The following is a 19,364-nucleotide window of genomic DNA, read 5'->3' on the forward strand; positions in this document are numbered from 1 at the left end:
TCAATGGGTTGGTTGGGATAATGCCTACAATGGTATGGTCTGTCTTGTGCGCATCGTGGCAAAGCCACACGGCGCCAAATGGCTACACATCTGCTTCACCGTCTTCCCCGTCCTCCGCCTCGCTGTCATCATCGCCCTGGCCACCGATATCGTCGCCCAGAGCTCCCAAAAGCGTGTCTCCAACTGCTTGCTGAAGAGCGACGTTGATGTCCTGCTCAACCTCACCCCCCTCACCCCCTTCCGAGCCCTCGTCGTCGGAACGGAACACGAGGTTCCGAATCGCGTTGAAGTTGATCCTCTTGCTGAAATTGCCTCGCGGTTGGGCCTCAGGTCGACCCTCTGCATCGACCTCGTCATCACTGGCGTCCGTGCCCCCATTGGGCGTGTCAAGGGTTGGGGTCGCTAGCTCCACAGCACCTGCCGCGCTCTCCTGCACGCCGCGGGGGAAAGACCACACGTTCGTGTCGAGCAGTTGTTGTTCCTTCTCCTTGGCTTCTGCAGGCGTCGCCAGAATGCTTGAGAGTTTCTCCGGTCCGTACTTGAACAGAACAGCCAGCTCGGCGTCGAGTTCTTCAGCGTTCAAGGATCTGCCCTCTGGAGCAAGCTGGTGTTCAAGGCGATACCGGCCAAGTTGTTGGTGGAGATCGATCAACGAGTGCACCACAAGGTGGGCAGGGAATTCCAAGGGACTGATGCCGAGCCTCAGGAGACATTCAGTTGCCGACCACTTGTGGCTGTTCCGTTGAATGAACGGACCCAGGTCTTGGCGACGCGGGTCCCCATGGAAGCCCAATGATCCCAGGTATGCCTTGGTGACCTGTGCTGGTATCGTTCCACTGGCCTTGGCACGGCGAACCCATTCCTTCATCGCCTGCTCCACCTCGACCGGTGCCGTGCGACCCTTGCGGCGCTCCTCGTTTGCGCTGAAGCGAATGTATTGTTCACGCTCACGCAGGAGCATTCCGGCGTGTTGAATGCCAAACGAATCGTCCGGGATGGACCTGGCGGTAAGGGAAGGGGACCTGCTCGCGTCTCGCAGCGACGACGCAGACAAAGAAGGCGAAGGCATGCCAGGGGCCCTTGCGTCTGGGCGTTCCGTCGTCCGTGGTGAGTGCGGCGTGTCCACTGAGACGGGCGTGAGGATGGGTTTCGGGCTGTTTGTAGTGGCCTTGCGACCGATGGCTTCCGCGGTGGTCGACAAGGGCAGTGGCCTAGACGCGGGGCGTGTCGACACGACTTGGTGGGCCTGACCGGGAGAGCTAGTCGCCGCCTCGGACATCAAAAGACCACCAGGCCCAATACTAAAGCCCTCCGCAACGGACCGCTTGGAAGCCGGTCCGCTCTGCTGCGGCGAACGAACACCGATCGATCGCGAACCAGGGCTGTGGACCGTCGATTCATTGGCGTTTGGCCCCCAAGCTGGCCCATCCTCGTCGTCCGTGTCGCCATCAGCATCCTCGTCGGAAGAGCACTCAGGAACTGCCAGCAGTGCCTCGATGGTCGGAGACTTTGGGGGTGGCCGCGCCTGCGAAGGCCCGCCCATCATTCGCCGAATCATGTCCTCGCGGGACATACCTTGACGCTTTGACGGGGGGGCCGGGGCAGCTTCTTGATTAACTCGAACAAAGTGAGGGCCGGGGGTGACCGTCACGCGGCGTCGTTTCCGAGAGCGGGATTGTGTTGGATCGTGTGAGCTGTCGTCCGAATCCGACAGGGCAGATGACGGGGCCACGGAGACGGCTCGCGACGACGGTGTCATTGAAGGGGCTCGTGGCGGTGCGACCGAGGGAGCTCGGGATGACGTTGATACAACGGATCGTGACCGCGACCGCCTCCTCCCCGTAACATCCTGCTCTCGATTCAGAGCATTGGCGAAAAGCCGCGCTGCCGTGGTGTACTCTTCGTCAAGTGGTAGAGCTTCAGTGCGATTTTGAAGCCGGAGTTCCATGATGCGGTGCCAGTGGCGTGCCACGAAAGGTGCAGCAGCGATAGCCATGGTTGTCTCTGGAATCGAGCGCCTCTTGTCACTGCCCCATCCCGACAGGCCGTTGCCGACAGACCCCCTTAACGGCGGAGCAACAAGAGGCATGTCGAGGCCAGTCTCGGGTATTGACGTTGACCAGGCGACGAGCATGTCCCTCATTTCGGCACGGCGACGTGCCACTGCACTCTCGTTACCGCGATGGGGATGGACGAGCTCGCCAACCCAGGCAAGCACCTGGGGCACTGGCTTCCCCTGTTGAGCTTGTATTGCCCAAATCAGGAGGGCGCACGAGACGTCCACGGAACATTGGTTGCCCCATAGTGACACGACTTGCTGAGCATTGTAGAGGCCCAGGGCCATCTCGAGAGCATCATCCCAGATAACCCCCGACATGTAGTCCCAACATTCAGTGTCGAGAACGAAGTCGTCCGGCTCAGCCGTTTCGGTAGTCTTGCCGGTGCGAACGGCCTCGGCCTTGATTGCGTTGACAGACAGGAGCCTCTTCCTCGTTGCCACAGGAAGGCCTATCAACAGCTTTAGGTGGTTTGAAAGGACCAGAACCTGTGATAGAACCACGTCTATTGTGGTAGGGAGGTTGACAAAGAGTCGTTCGACTCGTTTGCTGCCCAGCTTGAGCGTGGACAATCGGTCGAGGTAGCCCGGATGGTCACTGCCCAAGGCCTGTGCTCGAGCCTGAAAGTTAGAATAGCACGCAGGACCACAAACTCACGAAAATGGCACGCAGTGACGGGGCCATGACTGAGCCGTCTCCACGTGAAAGTGGCGCTCCAGACGGCGGCATCGACGCGCGATGGTGCGCAAAATGGCTGTGAACCAGCGCGACGTTGCTCTGCTGGATCACTAGTCGAATCGCTGATACCAAGTGGTACTTGACTTGCTGCGTAGTGTTCTTGGTCTGCACTCGGACGTATCCCTTCGTTCGAGCCTGTTCAGTTCGAATGCGATTATACAGGTTTCGAACACCGGGGATGAAGTGGCCGGCTGGGCGCTCGACGAAGCGCGACCGTGGGTCCACGAGGTAAATGTGGAGTAGCTCGTTGATATACGCCTGTGGCAGAGTCAGGTCTTCCCTCACAATGTCGCACTCACCTCATGTCTCCGCTCCCGTGGGTCGCCAAACTGGATCTCGGACGAGCCGTCGGGGTCGTGGATGGTCCCGAAGATGTGCGAGGTGTGCGCCGTGTTGCGGATATACGTCGCGCGCTCGTCAATGGCGCCGCATACCGAGCACGCGACGACAGCATGGCTCGAGCCTGCTGCCGCAGTGGACGAGCCATCGAAGCCGAGCCTCTGGCAGTTGGTACAGACGTAGTCGGCGTACGAGGCGGCGACGGCGGCGGCCATGGTGCTTGAACAGCGAGGCCACGGGTTGCTGTTCACTTGGCGGCACCTGGAGGGGAGTTACGCGGTCATTGCGGTGTGGTCGGGGTCATGCGCTGAGAGACAAGTGGATGGAAGAAGAGCACAAGTGGAGGCCGTGGACGACTGTTGTTGAATGTTTTGGGTGGCAACGAGGAAGTGGTAAGCTTGGATTACGATCGGATGCTAATGGTCACGTGAGTTGATCATTTGAAGTGACGTGTGTGGTTTCTAAATCGGGTGCGAGGGCGCTCATTGCAAAGTGACATCAGCCAGTCGCGTCTGTCGCCTCGTTCTCTCTCCCACTCATCCTCGCCATGTTCTCCGCGCTCAAGTCTGTGCCCACAAAGCAGGCTGTTAGGGTGGGTTGATTGTGTTCGCGCCAGGCCACCCTTCGACTGGCCCAGCTAACCCACCGGCAGTCGTTCTCGACCTCGCGCGCCGTCGCCGACCTGTCCCGCGTCACGCTTATCGGGCGCCTCGGCGGCGACCCTGTGCAGCGCACGGTGAGGGGGTTGTCGGGTTCCTTGCGGCTACTAACGGCATGTCCAGACGCAGAGCGGCAAGCCGTACTACACGTGAGTGGCTTCGTCGAGTCTCGCAAGCCAGCTTCGACATACTCACACCGCAGCTACACCGTCGCGACCCGCGGACCCGGCGGCAGCGTCGTCGACGAGCACGGCAGTGGGTTGTGTGGTAAGGAGACACGCTGACCCCAGACCGCCAGGAGCCCCCGACGTCATGGCACACGGTGTTTGCGTTCGGCGACGGCGCGCAGAAGACGCTGGGCCGCATCGGCAAGGGGTGGGTATGAAGCTCTGCTCGACAGCTCACCCACCAGATCCACCGTGTTCGTCGAGGCCGACCTCGAGATGCGCCCCGGCGGCCACGCGACGGACGGGACGGCGATGCCTGACCGCCCGCTGCTGAGGCATCGTGAGTGGGCGGGCCCGGGCTGAGCTGACCCACGCCAGAGCGCATCAACGTCATCAACTGGATCAAGCCGGAGAACGAGGCTGCGGGGGCTGAGGAGCCCGAGGCGGACTAGGCGGTGTCCCCCTCGTACACCATCATGGGCTGTAGTCTACACAATGCATTGTCACTGCTCACAGAGGCGTGGTGGGTGTTGTGCGTCGGGCTGGCGGGGAGGGCGAGCCTCGGCGTTGGGCGTCGCCCTCGACGGGGTGCGCCGCCGAACTCGCTGGCAGCGAGTGCCTCGACGGCGGGCTCGGACGCCGACGCATAGTCTCCACGGCGGGCGGCGCCGACGCCGACGCCCGGCTTGACACCGGCATCGCCCAGCGCCATACAGTACAACATGCATGCTGCGATCGCCCATACTGCCATCGCCCAGTCTACCCCTCGACCTCGCGCGCGGGTGTGGGCCCATTCTCGGCGATCGCGCCCCGCCCCGCCTCAGCGTCGACGGCCGGCGTCGGCGAGTCGGCAAAAGCGCGGAGCACGGCGCTGCAGCGTCAGCGTCAGCGACAACATGCCCCAACGGGCCAGCCCACGCACCGCCTCCGCGCGGCCTGCTCCTCGAGCACGCGCGTGAGCTCGTCGACGGCCCCGGCGCCGAGGTGCCCGCCCGGCAGCGCGGCGGCGGCGCGCTTCATCGCGGCCAGCTGTGCGGCGAGCTCCTTGGCCTGGGGTTAGCGCTGCGCGGCGAGGGCGCCCACCTTGCCCGCCACGTCCTCGGTCTTGATGTCGGCCCCCTCGGCGATGCCGAACACGAGCTCGAGAACGTCCTCGAGCGCCGGGAGGATCGAGGAGAACGTCCCCGGCGCGAGGGCCGGCACCGCGTCGACCTGCTGCGCTGACGACGGGCCGCTGGCTGGTGGTGGTAGTTGTGTTCCGGCCATGTCGTGGATCGAGGTGGGAAGCACAAAGGACAACGGCAGACAATCGGCCCTCACTTTAGTTGTTGTCGTCGGCGACCAGTTTCACAAACGGCGACTTCCTTATCCCATTTAGCCATTTAGCATCCGCTCCCGGTCGTATTAGATATGCATATTAGAGTAATGGTACAACATGTCGTCGCCGGCGCTCAATGCATACTGCATACGAGCCGCCCGGCTGATGCCTTGTTATTGCTCGGGCCTGCGCTTCGCTGGCGACCACCGCGGCCACACGACCCGCTTCAGTGTGTGCATCCAGACGGCGCGAATGTCTGGCGTGTCGGCAACAAACAAAAAGGTCTGCGTTGCCTGAAAGTCGATCAGCACTGCACTTCTGCCCCCCTGCATGCAGCCACTCACAGTTTGAAGGACAAACTCCTTGCGACCCTTCTCCTGCAGGTCCAGAATCACGTTCGAGGTCATGGGATCCTCGGCAGGAGCAAGAGTTGGCCCGCTGGTGCCGCTGGCGAGGCTGGCACCGCTGGTGCTGCCGCCGGCAGGCGTTCTGGATGGCGACGGCGGGTGCGTCACAGCACCCGTGGGCGTCCCCAAAAACGTAAAGATGTGCTTGGTTCTGGCTCCACCATTGTCCGGGCTGTCATCCTTGGCCACAAGAAGACGCGGGAAGTCGGTGAGAATAAGCTGACGCCGCTTGGACGCGGGCATCAAGAAAGTCGGGAGTGGGACACTGCTCGAGGAGCGGACGAGGATCGGAGTGGACAAGACCACCCGCTCGGCCGGAAACAAGATCGGCAGCCTGTCTGTCAGCATTTCGCACGCAATCTTGTTGCTCACCATTGGCTGTTGTCTGCCAAGGCAACACCGTACGTGACAGAGGCGTCAGGGGACGCGGTGCGTGACATGCCGTCGTCGTATCGGGACTGGTCCTCGCTCCTGTCGCTCATTCGGCTGTGGTGGCCCGAACCCGCGCGTCTGCCAGTCGGAGTGAACGGCGGGTTGATGCCCATCGACTCCAGTAGGCCACTAAGTCTACCTCCACTCGAACTCGAGCTCGTCGACCAACCGCGAGTCTTGGGCTTGCGACGAGGGGGCGTGGTGGCGGCTTCCTCATCCAGCCAAGCACGGCGCGGAGGGTTGAGGTCCTCTGATGGACCAGGTGTTTGGTTCCGGGAAGGCAGGTGGAGACCTGGATGATCCACCGCCTCGACCGCATTTGCCGCAGCAAGCCGATCGAATCTTGGCTCCTTGTCGTAAGGCCGCTCCTCGTCATCAAACTCTCCATCCGAGGCGTCCGACTCAAAGGCGGCCCACACGTCCGAGTCAATGGTGACCTGGGCAAGAGTCTGAACAGGTGGTGACAGTCCAGTGTGAATCGGAGGCGCGGGAATGGTCCAAATGGTGTTCCAGTCGACGTCTTCAAAGAAGGGGTGGGCTTTGATGAGCTGAGGCGTTGGGCGGCCAGTTGGACTGAGGTTGAGCAAAAGCTCGATCAGAGATCGAGCCTTTGGGTCAAAGCCGTCGGGGAAGTAAAGGTCCCTGCTGAGCACCTTCTGGAAGGTGAGGTACTCGGTGGCACTGCGGAAAGGCGACTTGCCGACAATGAAGTCGTACAGGACCACGCCGAATGCCCAAATGTCCGACCTGTTAACAGTCAGCCAAGGTCCTCGGCCATCCACCTACGCTTTGCTGGCAGGCTCATTGCGCAAAACCTCGGGACTGACATAGTCGGCCGAGCCGACAAAGGATCGCTTCGAGGATTCCTGGCTGTCGTCCTTGCGGTTGAGGATCTTGGCACTACCAAAGTCTGTGACCTTGATACGCATATCATCGTCAAGGAGGATGTTTTCCGGCTTGAGGTCTCGGTGGATGATGTCGCGATCGTGCATGAACTCGATCGTGTCAATCAGCAGCGCGGCATAGTACTTTGTCGCTGAGATATCAAGAGAGCCAAACTTTCGGATCTGCGCGGCCAGTTCGCCGTGCGATGCCAGCTCAAGGACGTAGTCTGCAAGGGTAAGTGTACGCTCACGCAGATGCCGCAGAGATAACTCACAAACACTAGTCTTGTCTGCAAAGGTGCAGTACAGCCGAATGATCCCTGGGTGGCCACCCATATTGGTCCCAGCGCTCGATCTGACACTGCGGTCGGAGGGCGCGCCCGACTGTCTCCGCTTCCTTGGGGTACGGTTGCGCTGCGATTCGGCATTGGGCGCGTCCTGCGCAGACTCGCGGCGCGTCATCGGGGGAGTCTGAATCTGACCCGGTTCGGCAGTGTGCGCCTTGTTGGTGATGGTCGGCAGCTCCCCTTCCTTTCCAGGCTCCTCCTTGACCGGGGAAGGAGGGTTGCTGGAGCGACCAGAAGCCTTCATTTCCGGACTGCGCTCCTCCAAGAATTCCTGCTGATCCCCGTTGTTCTTGACAAGAATCGATGTTGTTGCCAGGGGGGATAGCGAAGTCGTCGGCGAGATCGGAGAGCCGTCGCTGCTATGACCATGACGATCCTTGGTTGTGTACTGCGGACCGGTCGTGTTGGAGCTGTTTCGGCGCTTCTGCGTCTGGGCACTGCCGACGCTGCTGATGCTTGGGGCCGACTTCTTGTGCGTCACGACGGCAGTCTGCCCACCAGACGACGAGTTGGACATTCCGCGACGGTGGGCTGTCCTTGGCGAGCTCGCGTGACGAGGCATCGAGAGTCGGATGAGCGCATCGCGCTCAATATGAGCGTACTTGATCTTGTTCTCCTGAACAAGGTGCGCCTGGTTCATAATCTTGATGGCAAACCGCCTGGGTCCACGAGAGGACGCCGAGAGGGCCGAGTTTGGTGCAAGAGTCGCCTCAACAACCTAAGCGAGGTCAGTGTCACCCCCTCTCCCAGCACCCAAGCTCCCGGCTCACAGTACTGTAGCTGCCTCTTCCCAGCTCTTCGCCGAGAATGTAGTCTCGGAGCGACGGCTTCTTCTGCGCCGATCCGTTCGAGTGTGTTGACACGCCACTCGCCCTGCGCTCGCGGTCGCGGTCTGCAATCGGGGTTGCCATGTCGTCGGCGCTGAGCGCGCGGGCCTTGCCATGGCGGAAGGCCGTCGGTGACGAGGGGCTCGAATTGGACGAGTCCTTGCGGAATGGAGGGGCTGGTCCAACGAGGTCGTCATCGTCATTGTCCATGGTCACGCGGAGCTGGTTTGGCGACGTCGAGGGGACATGGTCGTAGGGAAGCGGCAGTCTGCTTGCTCTCGGCGTTGTCGGACTGTATCCGGCTTGGTGTGAAGGAAGCGACGACGACCTCTCTGCTTCTGGGGAACCCGTCGTCGTCACGATTGACGGTGGGGAAGCCGACTGCGACTGCCCGGCTTGGCGTGCCATGCGTGGGCCGTTGTGCATGAAGCCCCTGCCGCCATAGACAGGGAGACTTTCTGGCTCGCTTGATGCATAGTCTGTCGAGTTGTCTGCTGTCGGGAGCTGGACATCGGACGTGGCCGCTGTTCTTGTCTGAATGGGCGGCGGCCGCATGGGAACGGCCACGAGACTTGATGTTGACTCTGTGGTCGTTGTCGACCTCGACGAGGAAGTGGAAGCATTGCGCTGTAAGAGGGTGGCCGATGCGAGCCTCGAGAATGCTGGGAGCGAGGTGGGTGGCGTGGGGGGTGTTGATGCTGCTGATACTGGTGCAAAGGCTGCCGTTGCCGTCGTTGCCGTCATTGCAGAGAGTTGAGCGCGAAGAAGGAGCTGCTGGTGCTGCTGCTACTTCTGCTGCTTCTGCAATGCGATGGGGGCGAAGGGGGTAGGGTGGTGGGGGAAGGAGGGGGAGGTGGAGTAGTGCTGACTGTGCTCGTGATGAATGCGATGAATGCGCGTGATGATGATGATGAGTGTGCTGCTGTGCAAGGTGTTGGAGTGTTGTGCGTGTCGTGTCGTTTGCAGCAGTCGTGTGTGCGTTGAACTGACTGACTGAGTGTCGGCGGCGGCGGAGGCGGAGAAGGCGGAGAAGGCGGCAGCGGCGGCGGCGGTAGTAGGGCGAAGGTGTGTGGTGTGTGTGCAGCTGCCTGCCTGCCTGGCTGCTCGTTTAGGGTTTGGACCTGGGCAGGCCGTCGGGGTGCGGTGTGCGTCGCAGCAGCAAATGTGCCAACAGTGAGGCCAGGCCCAATCTGGACCCGCCGCCACCCCCTGACAAACCCCCCCGCCCGACACTATGTTTCCACCTGCCGGCCCGCCCCCCCGGCACACCTGAAAGCACACTCACTTGTATTGTCCTCGCGCCGTGCTCGCACCTGCAAGCACATTCCCTTGATGAGTCCTCGCTCCTGCTCCCCCTTTCCCTCTCTGCGCCACGCCACGCGCTGCAGCCTGGAGCGCCTGGATGCATGTGGCCAGCTCGTCTGTCACCGCCACGCGGTATTTCAATTCCGCGATCCTCGATCCGCCAGAGGATCGACGCTGCGGTGGCGGGCGGCGACCACTACGACGACGACTCACCACTCTCTGTGCCACCCCACCTCACTGCGCACAACAAACCCAAAAACGGTGCCAGTGCCTTGAATCCCATGAGTCACCTCCTACAGGAAGCAATTCAAATTACACCCCACGTGCATTCAAATAAAATCTGGAATCATACTCGACCTCTTGGTCGACTCCATCTCGTGCTCGCTCGCTCGGACTGCCACGGCAGCAGCGACACGCCACGCAGCAACTGACTGCGCATAGGATCGAGATCGACATCATACGCACCGCACCGCCTCAACAGCACTGCCCCACACTAAAGGTGGTAGTCGTCGAGGCTGTTGACGCGCACGCCGCGGCGCGCCCACACTCCCTCAATGTTCATGTCCTCGACGCCACTACGGGTCAGCCTCGCGAGCACCCAACCCCACACTCACTCGTCACGCCAGTGCGACGTCGGCTCACCGCCCTCGGTCTCGGGGTTCCTAAAGATGATGTTCTTTTGCTGGCCGAGTCAGCCTCGCCCTCGCCACACGAACTCACAATACCCAGCGTCAGGTGGATGCCGCCCGGGGACACGGTGAGCGTCTCGGTCGGCGGCCTGCCCTGGATCAGAGACGCAATGTTGGCCGCCGCCGCCGCGGCCTGCACCGCGCCCGGCCTGGCCGCCTTGTGCGCGCCCGTGTCCGCCACGTCGCCGACGGCAAAGAAGTTGGGGTAGGCCGCGTCCTTGAACTGCAGCGTCGGCAGCACGCGGATGAACCCGTTGGCCGGGTTGATGATGGGCTCTGGCGTCGATGCGGGCAGGTCGCGCACGAGGTCGTTGTTGGGCGTCTGCCCCGTAGCGGGGATGACTAATTGCGCGTCGACGCTCGACCCATCGGCCAGCTGCACGGCGAACGTCGACCCGTCCTGCGGAAACCCGCCCTTGGGGATGACCACGCGCGAGTTGGTCACGAGCCGCACGCCGAGCTCGTCGAACCGCTCCTTTACGAGATCGTGAAACTGCGCGTGAAACTTGGGCATGACCCTCTCGCGGGAATGCACGAGGGTTACCTTCTTGTCGGGAAACGTCTCCTTGAGGTCTGCGGCCATCTGGATGCCGACGGCCCCGCCGCCGACGAGCACGACCGAGTCGGCAGAGCGCACCCTGGCCTGGTAGTCCCGGAAGTATGCGACGGCGGGCCCCTTGTCGTCGGACGGCATCGAGCCGGGCGGGGTAAGCCGCGTGCCGGTCGCGACGACGACGTAGTCGAACGGGATTTCGGCGGCGCCCGCCCACTCGCGGTCGAGGAGCGCGCGGCCGGGCGCGAGGGACACGACGCGCGCGCGCACGACGGCGTGCAGCTCGGGGTTGGGCGAGGACGCGAACACGCCAGAGAAGGGCACGAACGCCTTGTGCTCGTGCGCTGGGACGATGGCGAAGCGCGGCTGGGGTTAGGGAGGGAGGTAGGAGGGGGGGACGTACAAAGGCGAAGAGGTGGTGGAAGTGCGAGTGCGGCTCGACGAGGAGCACGCGGTGGGTTGTGGGGAGGGCGGCGGCGAGCTGCTGCGCTGCGTTCTGCGGCGTCAGAGCCGGCGAGGGCAAGAGGACAACAGGACAAGAGGGCAAGCAGCACTCACGATGCCGACATACGACGCGCCGACGACGACAACGTTCTTGAGCGCGGTGACCATGGCGGGGTGGGGTGGCGCGGTAGGCTAGACGAAAGGATAGGGGGGGACGACCCCAAGCCCAGCCCAGCAGCAGCTTTGTACTCGCCAGAAACCATGCACACGGCTGTAGCCGATGCGTCACCTCGGCCCCGACCTCCGACGCGCGCGCGCGCTTCCGCCAGTCCAGTCAGCAGCGCAGCGCGGGGCAGCTGCGCACCGGCGGTTGCGTCTTGGATCGGCCGGTCGTTGTTTGCCCCTGCTCGCTCGCTCGCGCTTTATCAGATAACCTCGGTCCCCGCTTTGTCCGCCCGGCCGACCCTGAAATCTGGCTGGCGCGCGGCGCCTCGCTCCTACCTCATCCATGCCCAAACTGACACCATCGCAGCGTGCTCACAGCGCCGCAGCACCATTGCGTCAGGGCAGCCGAGGCGCATCGGCTAGAAGCACGCGCACCGTCCACCACCCACGCACGTCGGTGCCGGCCATCGCCGTGCGACACAGTCCAGCCGAGTCAGCAAGCTAGAAACCCAACAAAACATCGGCTGGCTCAGACCTCCCTTGTCACGCGCCACACACCCACCTGGACCTTCTGACATGTTCATCTCGACTACACACGCAGCTACATCTACCGTAGTCTAGCGCCTTTCGTAAGCCCGTCGAGAAGCTCATCCAGGACTGCTTGCCGCCGCGCCGCGTCCTCGGCGCTGTCGGATGGCGCCTTGTTCATGACGCCGTTCTGCTGCATCAAGTACGTCGCAAAGCTGCGCTGGCCCGGATCCAGTTCGGGGAACAGGGCGAGCGTGCGGACGTCATCCCCCAGCATGCACTGAACTGCAAGAATGACACGGTGCGCCGCCTGTCGAGCCAGCACGCCTTGCGCCGTCGTGAGGGCCAACGCCTGTCCGATATCAGCATTCGTTCTCAACACGACCGCCCACACTCACAGCCATGACCTGGCGCTCCAGTCGCCTGGCCTCGGCCTCCACGGCTTCCTTTGGAAGGTGCAAGATGCACATGCCCATGGCGTTGAGGGCAAAGTTGTAGCCTGACACCTTGGCGCGTTCGCCACGGAGCTGAGCAGGCTCGTGTTGCAGTGAGGTCAAATTGGACTGCGACGACGATTGCGCGGCAACAAAGCGGTCAAGAGCCGAGTGAAGCAGCAGCAGCAGGAACGGAGGGCTGCACACCTCTGTCAACAGAGAGACGAGGGAGTTGGTCGACTCGAGGATCTGTCCGTGGTCAGCCGGGAACGCGAGCTACGCACTCACGATGGGGTTGGTCGATGAGCGTAAGACGAACAGTGAATCCAGCAAATCATCCTCCCTCGATTCGCACAGGACCCATTGGTTCTGCACAAGCTCCCACAAGAGCACAAGGCCCTGTTCCAAGATGGCCGTGGGCTGCCTCATCAGCGATGCAACAGAATGACAACCTACCCGCTTCGGGTCGAGGAACGCGATCAGGCCGTCGAACACTCGGTCGAAGAGCCGCTGCTCTTCCCACACCAGCTTTTGTTCCGCAATCTCCTCACGGTCAACATCGTCATCATGCACGTCTTCCAGGGTGATGGGGTGCGCCTGGGAAAATTGCACCAGCCGCTGCAGGTTTTCCAATGCCGGTGAGCCAGACGCCAGTGCCGTCAAGTCCGCCTCAATGGTCGCATTGCTCAGTTCATGGTCGGCAGGCGCCTGATCCAGCACTGGGACGTCAGCTACACGCACCAACACCTCTTCTCACAATTCTGACGCTCCTTCCACCAACTGCGCTCATGAGCACGGCTCTTAAGATCGTGGAGTAGCTTCGGCGTCATGACCCGTGGCGAGTCCTCCCAGATTTGCCGTTGACGAGCGACCGGCGTCCGGAAAGGCTGTGCGATATGGACGCTTGTGCTACCTGGGCGAGCGGGGGTGATCGGGGCTGTTGCCAAGTCCATTTGGTCGTCGTCAAAGTCCAGGAGCTGCTGGGCGGCCGACAACCCCTGGGCAACCTGTGCTCGCCTCGCCTCATCAGCCGGGTCGATGGGCCCGTCTGGGACGAAGCTCCGACGGCGAGCAAAGGGCGTGGTGTTGACCGAGTCCGACACGCTTCTGGAAGCGGCACCGCGGTGGGGCGGCAAGGGCGATTCCGCTTGAAAGTGAGCTCCAATGGGCTCCGGATGAGGTCTGGGTAGATGGAACCGCGGCAGTGTTGGCGTGCGCAGGTGTGATCCCCCGGCTGAAGTGTCACTAGACGCCGCGTCCCGCATGTCCGAATGGCGCAGCGAGCGAGGCATGGAATCGAGGAGCGATGGTGGGCTGTGCGAAAGAGTCCTGGCAAGACTAGACGACCGCGATCGGGAGGAAGCCTGCGATGACGCTGCGTTGGTCTTCACGACTGGAGTAGGGATGCCAGCTGTGCGCTGCCCCACCCGCGTCTGATGCGCCAATGTAGCACTTGATCGAGACTTGTCGCTTTTCAGAGAGTGAGTGGAGAGTCGCTTTTCGCTCTGAGCAGACACCCGTCTCCTCGTTTGCGACGCTCTCTCAGATGCCGGTGCAGAGTCCTGACCATCACCTCGTCGTTCTTCGTGGGTGGTCTGTAGATGCCGCGTGGATACACGAGGCTCGGCGGAACCCTTGAAAAGAGCAGATGAGCTTGGCGGCACCGACCCTTCCTGCGCGGCCGCAACAGGCTGGGAGGTGGTGGCAGGAAGAGCCGCTTCCTTCAGTGGGACGGCGGCTTCACTGTCCGGGTCAAGGCGCAATGTCCCCACACCAAGGGCAAGGGCGTCCACCGTCGACGGGGGAGGCGGCGGCAACGGCGAAGATGAGGCATTGTCCGCGCCTTGCGGACCTCCCTCCTCTTCGGCAGAGGTGCGAGCCTTCGCTTTGACATCTCCTGGAAGCTCAACGCCATTACTCGGCGATGCCGGCTGTGCAACCTCGGCTGTTCGGGGAGCAGATGATGGTGATCCGTTGGGCGAGGCCGCTCGTGAGCTCCCGTTTGCAGACGCGGTCTTCTCAGCAACAGCCTTGGCTCTCTTTGCAGCGATCATGGCCGCCATCGCCGAACTCTGCCGAGGTCGATTCGGAGTCGATCGCGCGGAGCCAGACGGTGCGCCGGCGGACAACACGCTAGGGTTTGCCTTTTCGAGCTGCTTCCTGGCGGTGGCGTCGAGGCTATCGATAATTGCAGTAGCCTGTCGAGGCCAAACTTTGTCGAAAGCCCAGAACGCTCCACGCGCCTGCTCGCGAACACCAGTACTGGTATCTGCGAGACAGCGGCGCAGTAACTGCTCAATTTCGGACACCAGCCCAGGGTGCGCCTCGATAGCACCGAGGTGCTGCCGCGCTTGGCTTTCCAAGAATGTCCTGAGGTGAGCGGCACCGAACTGTCGCGATGCGATACTCTTGTCATTGATGCCTGCGGCAATGTGGGAAATGATGGGTCGAGGATGTAATGTGGAGTGAACGATGATTGCTGTCACAGCCTTTTGAGCCTTGTCGGCGATGATCTTCTTCGTGAAGCCTCTGTAATGGCCTGTTAGTTGATAGCCCAGTGCAAGCCAAGCAAGTACGTACGCCATCTTGCCCAACACTGGTAGCAAGGGCTCGAGGCAGGAGTCGAACAAGGTGCCCAGGTGCTCTGCAAGCTCCTGAACCAGGGCACATGCCTGCTGAGCTACTGTTGTTCGCAAGCTCAGCAGCTAGGAGGTTAGAGGGGATCGCGCTTTTTTGCCAGCTCACCGTCTTTGCAATCCCATCAATCACGTCCCCTTTCAAGGAAGCCAAGAACGCGTCAGAGTACTTGCTCGATGCACCTCCGCGAAGCATCCCCCGAATTCGCACAAGAGACCGTTCACGAGGACCCCAGTTGTGCTCCGTTTCTTTGCCCTGCGGGTGTGAGCTTGGCCACGGTAGCTGCAAACAGGGCATACCTGAAAGTGGGGGACCATAGCCTTGAACTCGCTCTGCAGATCGGCAGCGCTCGCAACCTGACAAGCATTAATACTATGCACACCAAGTGTCACTCACAAGAACGATCTCCACGTCCTCATTCGCGCTCTGTTGGGCAGGCTTCGCTGACCCTGCCGGGGCGACCGAATCTGTCTCCGTGGACACAGGCAGTGCCGGAGCAGGGCCTCCTCCAAGGACGCGGGAGATAACCGCGTCGGCGATGGACTTGCGGACATTGCGTGCCAGCATGAGCTTCTTCAGTTCCGAACGAGCCGCTGCAGGGACAGTTGGAGGAGACAATAGGGCCACTACAGTCTAAGGCACGATCAGCTTGTGGATTCTGGCGAAGCCCCAGAGAATCAAAGACGTACTTCTCTTGCTTGGTCCCGTACACTGCCATCCCCATCTTCCAAGAGATTGACGAGACTGGGTAGCCAGGGCTTGAGGGGGAGTTTGGTGTTCTTGCCACTCCTCATTGATAACAGGAGCTTCAAGATGCCAATCTTGGCCCGCGAGTTCTTGCCTGCAAGGGTATCTTTGACGGCCTTCTCCCATATTCCAGCGACTCCATCCTTTTCTTTGCCCTTTTGCGACGGCGCGGGTGGGTCGGCTTCGTACGCCTTGTTCCCGAGCAGGGCAAGACACTGGCTTGCTGGCTCATTAACCTTGTCCTTTGGGTCGTTTAGTCGCTCAATAAGACCGGGGAGGAGCTGTACCAGTGCCAACTGAAGGTGGTGAAGCTGGGGCGCTGTGGACGGGATGAGGGGAATGTAGGCCGGAAGAAAGGCAGCTAGAGTCGAAGTCACCAAGAGGTGCGACGGCGAACGCAAGAATGGTGCGACCAGGAGCGTGATGGCGTCGACCGTCTTGTCTGGTAGCTGGTCCATTGAATCGAGCTTTATCGCCCACAGCTGGACCAGGTTTATCTTCTTGTCGACGTCTGAGGTAATGGCGTGTTAGCAAGGAGCATTGACGGGCTGGGCTCGGGATCGCCCTCGGAAGAGAGAGCTCATGTGGACTCACCGCCTGCCCGCAGCGCGACGAGGAATGACTCCACCTCGTCCTCTGACACCATGGCGTCTACCATGGCGAAGTGCAATGCTCAGAGGGTTGTTGAGATGGAGTTTGGGGCAGCCCTGGTTTGTGAGTTGCGAGACGGAGTGGAACCATGAACGACCAAACACGCCTAAAGTGAGTGGTCGTGACGCGCGCGACGACCACACGCACTGAAATGCTTCCGCCTGGAACTCGACCCCTGTGGCAACAGGTTCATTCTCATCATCATGAGCGGAGGCGGCGACATGCATCAAGCAGTTGCCTTCTCTATCATTGCTTGTACAAAATAACGCCTACTACACCTCCATTAGAATCCTCCTGACGCCCTGGCGCAAGAACGTCAGGTTATACTCGATCATTCCTCGCCTCGAGTGCCAGGTGTCCGTTCGCAGGAGTACAACTAATGCCAGCTGGCTGTCGGCAAATGTCAGCGTTCTGTCCAAGCCGTGTCCACATGCAGACGTACGGAGTGAATTGCCACAGTGCAATAGTCGTGTTGGGCAGCAACCTCGTGGCCTGGGTCATCCACGGTGCCTCGGTGTCCTCGTCGTCCCACCACGCTTTTGGCAGGCCTGTGTCTGCTCCATCCGACGCCTCGCCCTCGGGTTTTGGGTCCGACTTGGCTGCTGAAGGTGACAGATGCCTGAAATATGAGTATGTAACGACCACTTGTGTTGCAACTCTCACCTGTAGATCTCTCGGAACTGAAGGAACCGAGAGAGGTACTCGGTCACCTGTTCCATGGTGGCGTCATTGCGGTGGCGATTGTCCGTCGCAAGGACAACACCAGATGCAATATCAAACAGATAAGAGTTGTCCATGCCCGACGTCTGCATCATGTTAGGCCGAGTGCAATGAAGGACTGCTTACCTCTGTAAAGTTGAGAAGAAGGGCCTCAACGGCAGGGAGCATCTCCATGATACCTTGGAGCACCTTGCCCCAAGCGTCTCTCAGCGAGACATCATGTACGCTAGTCATGTCGAACTTGATTTCAGCGACCATGTGGTTGAAAATGTTGTTGTATACCCCAGGATCGGAAAGGTCGAGGTGCGGAGCATAGGACTGAAGGCTGGAATAGTGGAAGTCTTCCAGTTCCTCCGTCATGGCTCTCTGGATTTCACTGTAGTTCTCTGCGAGTGGGGTCAGTAGCGGCCAGCAGGGAGTGGTCTAGCCGACGAACCTCCACGATAGTCCTCTGATAACGCCTCAGCTTTGTGAATGAAGACTGAGAAGTTCATGGCAGGGTTGGCAAGATATCCGCGCATGATGGTATGAACAGCCTGCCGGACGGCGTCATGATAAGAGTCGTCTTGCTGACGCGGTCAGTGCATGCACTTGAGCCCTTCTCCTACCTGCATGTCCATGACATATACCAGTGTCGAGAAAGATCCTAGCGGGGCATCCAGCTGGTCAAGGTCGAAGTTGGCGGGAGTGTCCCAAAGTTGAATTGGGACAATGGTGCTTATCGTCGTCAGAAGGGGTGTACGCAGCGTACCATAGATGCGACCAAGCTCACTCATAGTTGATCTTCTCAACCTTCTGGGTGATGCCAATGTAGGGGACATCCTTGACCGGGACATGCTGGAAGACGGTTTTGATGCAAGAAGATTTGCCAGCCCTGCGAAGGAGGCGTCAGCTGGGTCGCTTGGTACGAGGGCAAGGCGGGCATGCTCACTTGCGCCAGCCCGTGACGAGGATCTTTTGCCTCTGGCTGTCGTCGGCCGTTGATGCTTGCCGTGGTCTTGATGACTCTGCTTGAGCCATGGCGCCAGAGTTGAATAAGACGTGGGCCGTGGGCCGAACGAAGGTGTGAAGGGATGTGTGAAGTAGGTTGTCGTCGTTAAGACTGACTGACGGATTGACGTCAAAGACGGAGCACAGGATCTCAGATGGACACGAGACGGAGGCAAATCGTTCGGATCATAGCGGCCACGTGGCGCCACGTGCCTCCACCACGCGCGAATCCACGCGCGACTGATCTTCATTTGGATCCGCGCGCGTCCACGCTCCTGCGCCACGCGTTTTGTTGCCGCCTGCTCAGGACAAAAGGAGTCATCCTGGTCAGACGCGTCGCAGACAGACATCAACCACAACCAACTCGGCATCATCATCAACAAACAGCAACCATTCTGGACAACAAGGACTACCCCCTCAACTCACCTCGCTCTGCAACCCACCATACCATTCAGTTCTTGCTCGCCCCTTTTCCTTTGCACATCAACAGCACGGTCCTCAGCCATGACCGTGTCGAACGGCGACACCGACGCGTCCCCGACGCCTTCGCCGCCGCGACGACAGCGCACGTACGGCCGTGCTCGCAACGCTGCGCCCATCGATGAGGATGCGGACGGCACTGCAAGCGTGTCCATCGTGTTTGGAGCACCCACCGCTGAGGCCTCACCATCCAAGTCGCTCCTAAACCGCTTCTCCAAGACAGCCAAAGACTGGCGCCAGTCTTTGGCCACCCTTGATACGGACGACGAGCCCCCAGAGACAGAAAACGATGTCATGGCCGCCATGGCGAGCCTGCGAAAGGAGCTCGCTCCGGCTTCCAACAATGCGCAAGATGGTTCCAGGAACCGCTCATTGCAACCAACAACGAGCTTATCGTCATTAACTGAGCTGCCGTCATCTCCACCTCCGCGTCAAGCCGATTCGGACGTTCCCTCTGCAAGCCAGCGTCCTTCCCTAGCCTCTCGCACTGTAAACATCGGGACTTCGTCCCTCACGCTCGCCCCGCCTACTTCGTCTCCGGACAAGGTTTCGCACGAGTCGCCTCGGCACTCCAGCGTGACACCGCCCGCGCCTTCACCTCTTCCGATCGATAATGAGCCGCTCAGCACCGTCAAGGCTGGCCCTCGGCCCCGAACCAAACGTGTTGTTACATCAGATGATGACGGATCCTCGGACGACTTGGACGTAGAAGATGCTCCGCGTCAGCAATCTTCACCAACCAAGGCGCCCGCGGCGGCCGACCCCCTGCAAGCTCTTGGTGGCCAATTGCATCTGTTCAGCGATGATGAGGATGAAGGCCTTGGTGAGAGGTCTCTTGCATCGCGA

The 19,364-nt window shown here is 60.9% G+C and overlaps 7 protein-coding genes across 7 annotated transcripts; 1 reads left to right on the top strand and 6 right to left on the bottom strand.

Moving 5' to 3' along the window:
• Positions 1 to 82: 82 nt before the first annotated feature.
• Positions 83 to 3,349, bottom strand: Q8F55_008804 (uncharacterized protein; the record flags this gene model as incomplete). The annotated part of the gene is made up of 5 exons (XM_069357186.1): positions 83 to 594; positions 757 to 1,001; positions 2,310 to 2,677; positions 2,715 to 3,053; positions 3,095 to 3,349. The coding sequence occupies 5 exons, from the start codon at positions 3,347 to 3,349 to the stop codon at positions 83 to 85; spliced, it is 1,719 nt and encodes a 572-aa protein (XP_069205123.1).
• Positions 3,350 to 3,681: 332 nt separating this feature from the next.
• On the top strand, positions 3,682 to 4,412 carry RIM1 (ssDNA-binding protein, mitochondrial; the record flags this gene model as incomplete). Its single annotated transcript, XM_069357187.1, has 7 exons — positions 3,682 to 3,726; positions 3,787 to 3,870; positions 3,917 to 3,942; positions 3,996 to 4,048; positions 4,084 to 4,168; positions 4,206 to 4,300; positions 4,339 to 4,412. 7 exons carry the CDS (start codon positions 3,682 to 3,684, stop codon positions 4,410 to 4,412), a joined length of 462 nt encoding a protein of 153 aa, XP_069205124.1.
• A 307-nt stretch (positions 4,413 to 4,719) lies between these two features.
• Positions 4,720 to 5,226, bottom strand: Q8F55_008806 (uncharacterized protein; the record flags this gene model as incomplete). Its single annotated transcript, XM_069357188.1, has 3 exons — positions 4,720 to 4,831; positions 4,883 to 5,010; positions 5,044 to 5,226. The coding sequence occupies 3 exons, from the start codon at positions 5,224 to 5,226 to the stop codon at positions 4,720 to 4,722; spliced, it is 423 nt and encodes a 140-aa protein (XP_069205125.1).
• Positions 5,227 to 5,451: 225 nt separating this feature from the next.
• Positions 5,452 to 8,385, bottom strand: PKH1 (serine/threonine protein kinase; the record flags this gene model as incomplete). The annotated part of the gene is made up of 6 exons (XM_069357189.1): positions 5,452 to 5,571; positions 5,623 to 6,019; positions 6,058 to 6,864; positions 6,904 to 7,228; positions 7,277 to 8,066; positions 8,119 to 8,385. 6 exons carry the CDS (start codon positions 8,383 to 8,385, stop codon positions 5,452 to 5,454), a joined length of 2,706 nt encoding a protein of 901 aa, XP_069205126.1.
• Positions 8,386 to 9,973: 1,588 nt separating this feature from the next.
• Positions 9,974 to 11,334, bottom strand: Q8F55_008808 (uncharacterized protein; the record flags this gene model as incomplete). The annotated part of the gene is made up of 5 exons (XM_069357190.1): positions 9,974 to 10,055; positions 10,095 to 10,162; positions 10,201 to 11,088; positions 11,126 to 11,218; positions 11,281 to 11,334. 5 exons carry the CDS (start codon positions 11,332 to 11,334, stop codon positions 9,974 to 9,976), a joined length of 1,185 nt encoding a protein of 394 aa, XP_069205127.1.
• Positions 11,335 to 11,938: 604 nt separating this feature from the next.
• STU1 (suppressor of tub2 mutation) lies at positions 11,939 to 16,335 on the bottom strand (the record flags this gene model as incomplete). The annotated part of the gene is made up of 11 exons (XM_069357191.1): positions 11,939 to 12,211; positions 12,258 to 12,542; positions 12,582 to 12,713; positions 12,750 to 13,012; positions 13,051 to 14,822; positions 14,874 to 14,998; positions 15,039 to 15,185; positions 15,230 to 15,286; positions 15,327 to 15,563; positions 15,620 to 16,188; positions 16,272 to 16,335. 11 exons carry the CDS (start codon positions 16,333 to 16,335, stop codon positions 11,939 to 11,941), a joined length of 3,924 nt encoding a protein of 1,307 aa, XP_069205128.1.
• A 265-nt stretch (positions 16,336 to 16,600) lies between these two features.
• On the bottom strand, positions 16,601 to 18,068 carry GTR2 (GTP-binding protein gtr2; the record flags this gene model as incomplete). Its single annotated transcript, XM_069357192.1, has 8 exons — positions 16,601 to 16,718; positions 16,771 to 16,947; positions 16,992 to 17,134; positions 17,175 to 17,434; positions 17,485 to 17,617; positions 17,657 to 17,765; positions 17,821 to 17,922; positions 17,980 to 18,068. 8 exons carry the CDS (start codon positions 18,066 to 18,068, stop codon positions 16,601 to 16,603), a joined length of 1,131 nt encoding a protein of 376 aa, XP_069205129.1.
• Between the last annotated feature and the right edge of the window lie 1,296 nt (positions 18,069 to 19,364).

Source organism: Vanrija albida, assembly GCF_041260175.1.
Source record: "Vanrija albida strain AlHP1 chromosome Unknown contig_7, whole genome shotgun sequence".
Classification (NCBI taxonomy): domain Eukaryota; kingdom Fungi; phylum Basidiomycota; class Tremellomycetes; order Trichosporonales; family Trichosporonaceae; genus Vanrija; species Vanrija albida.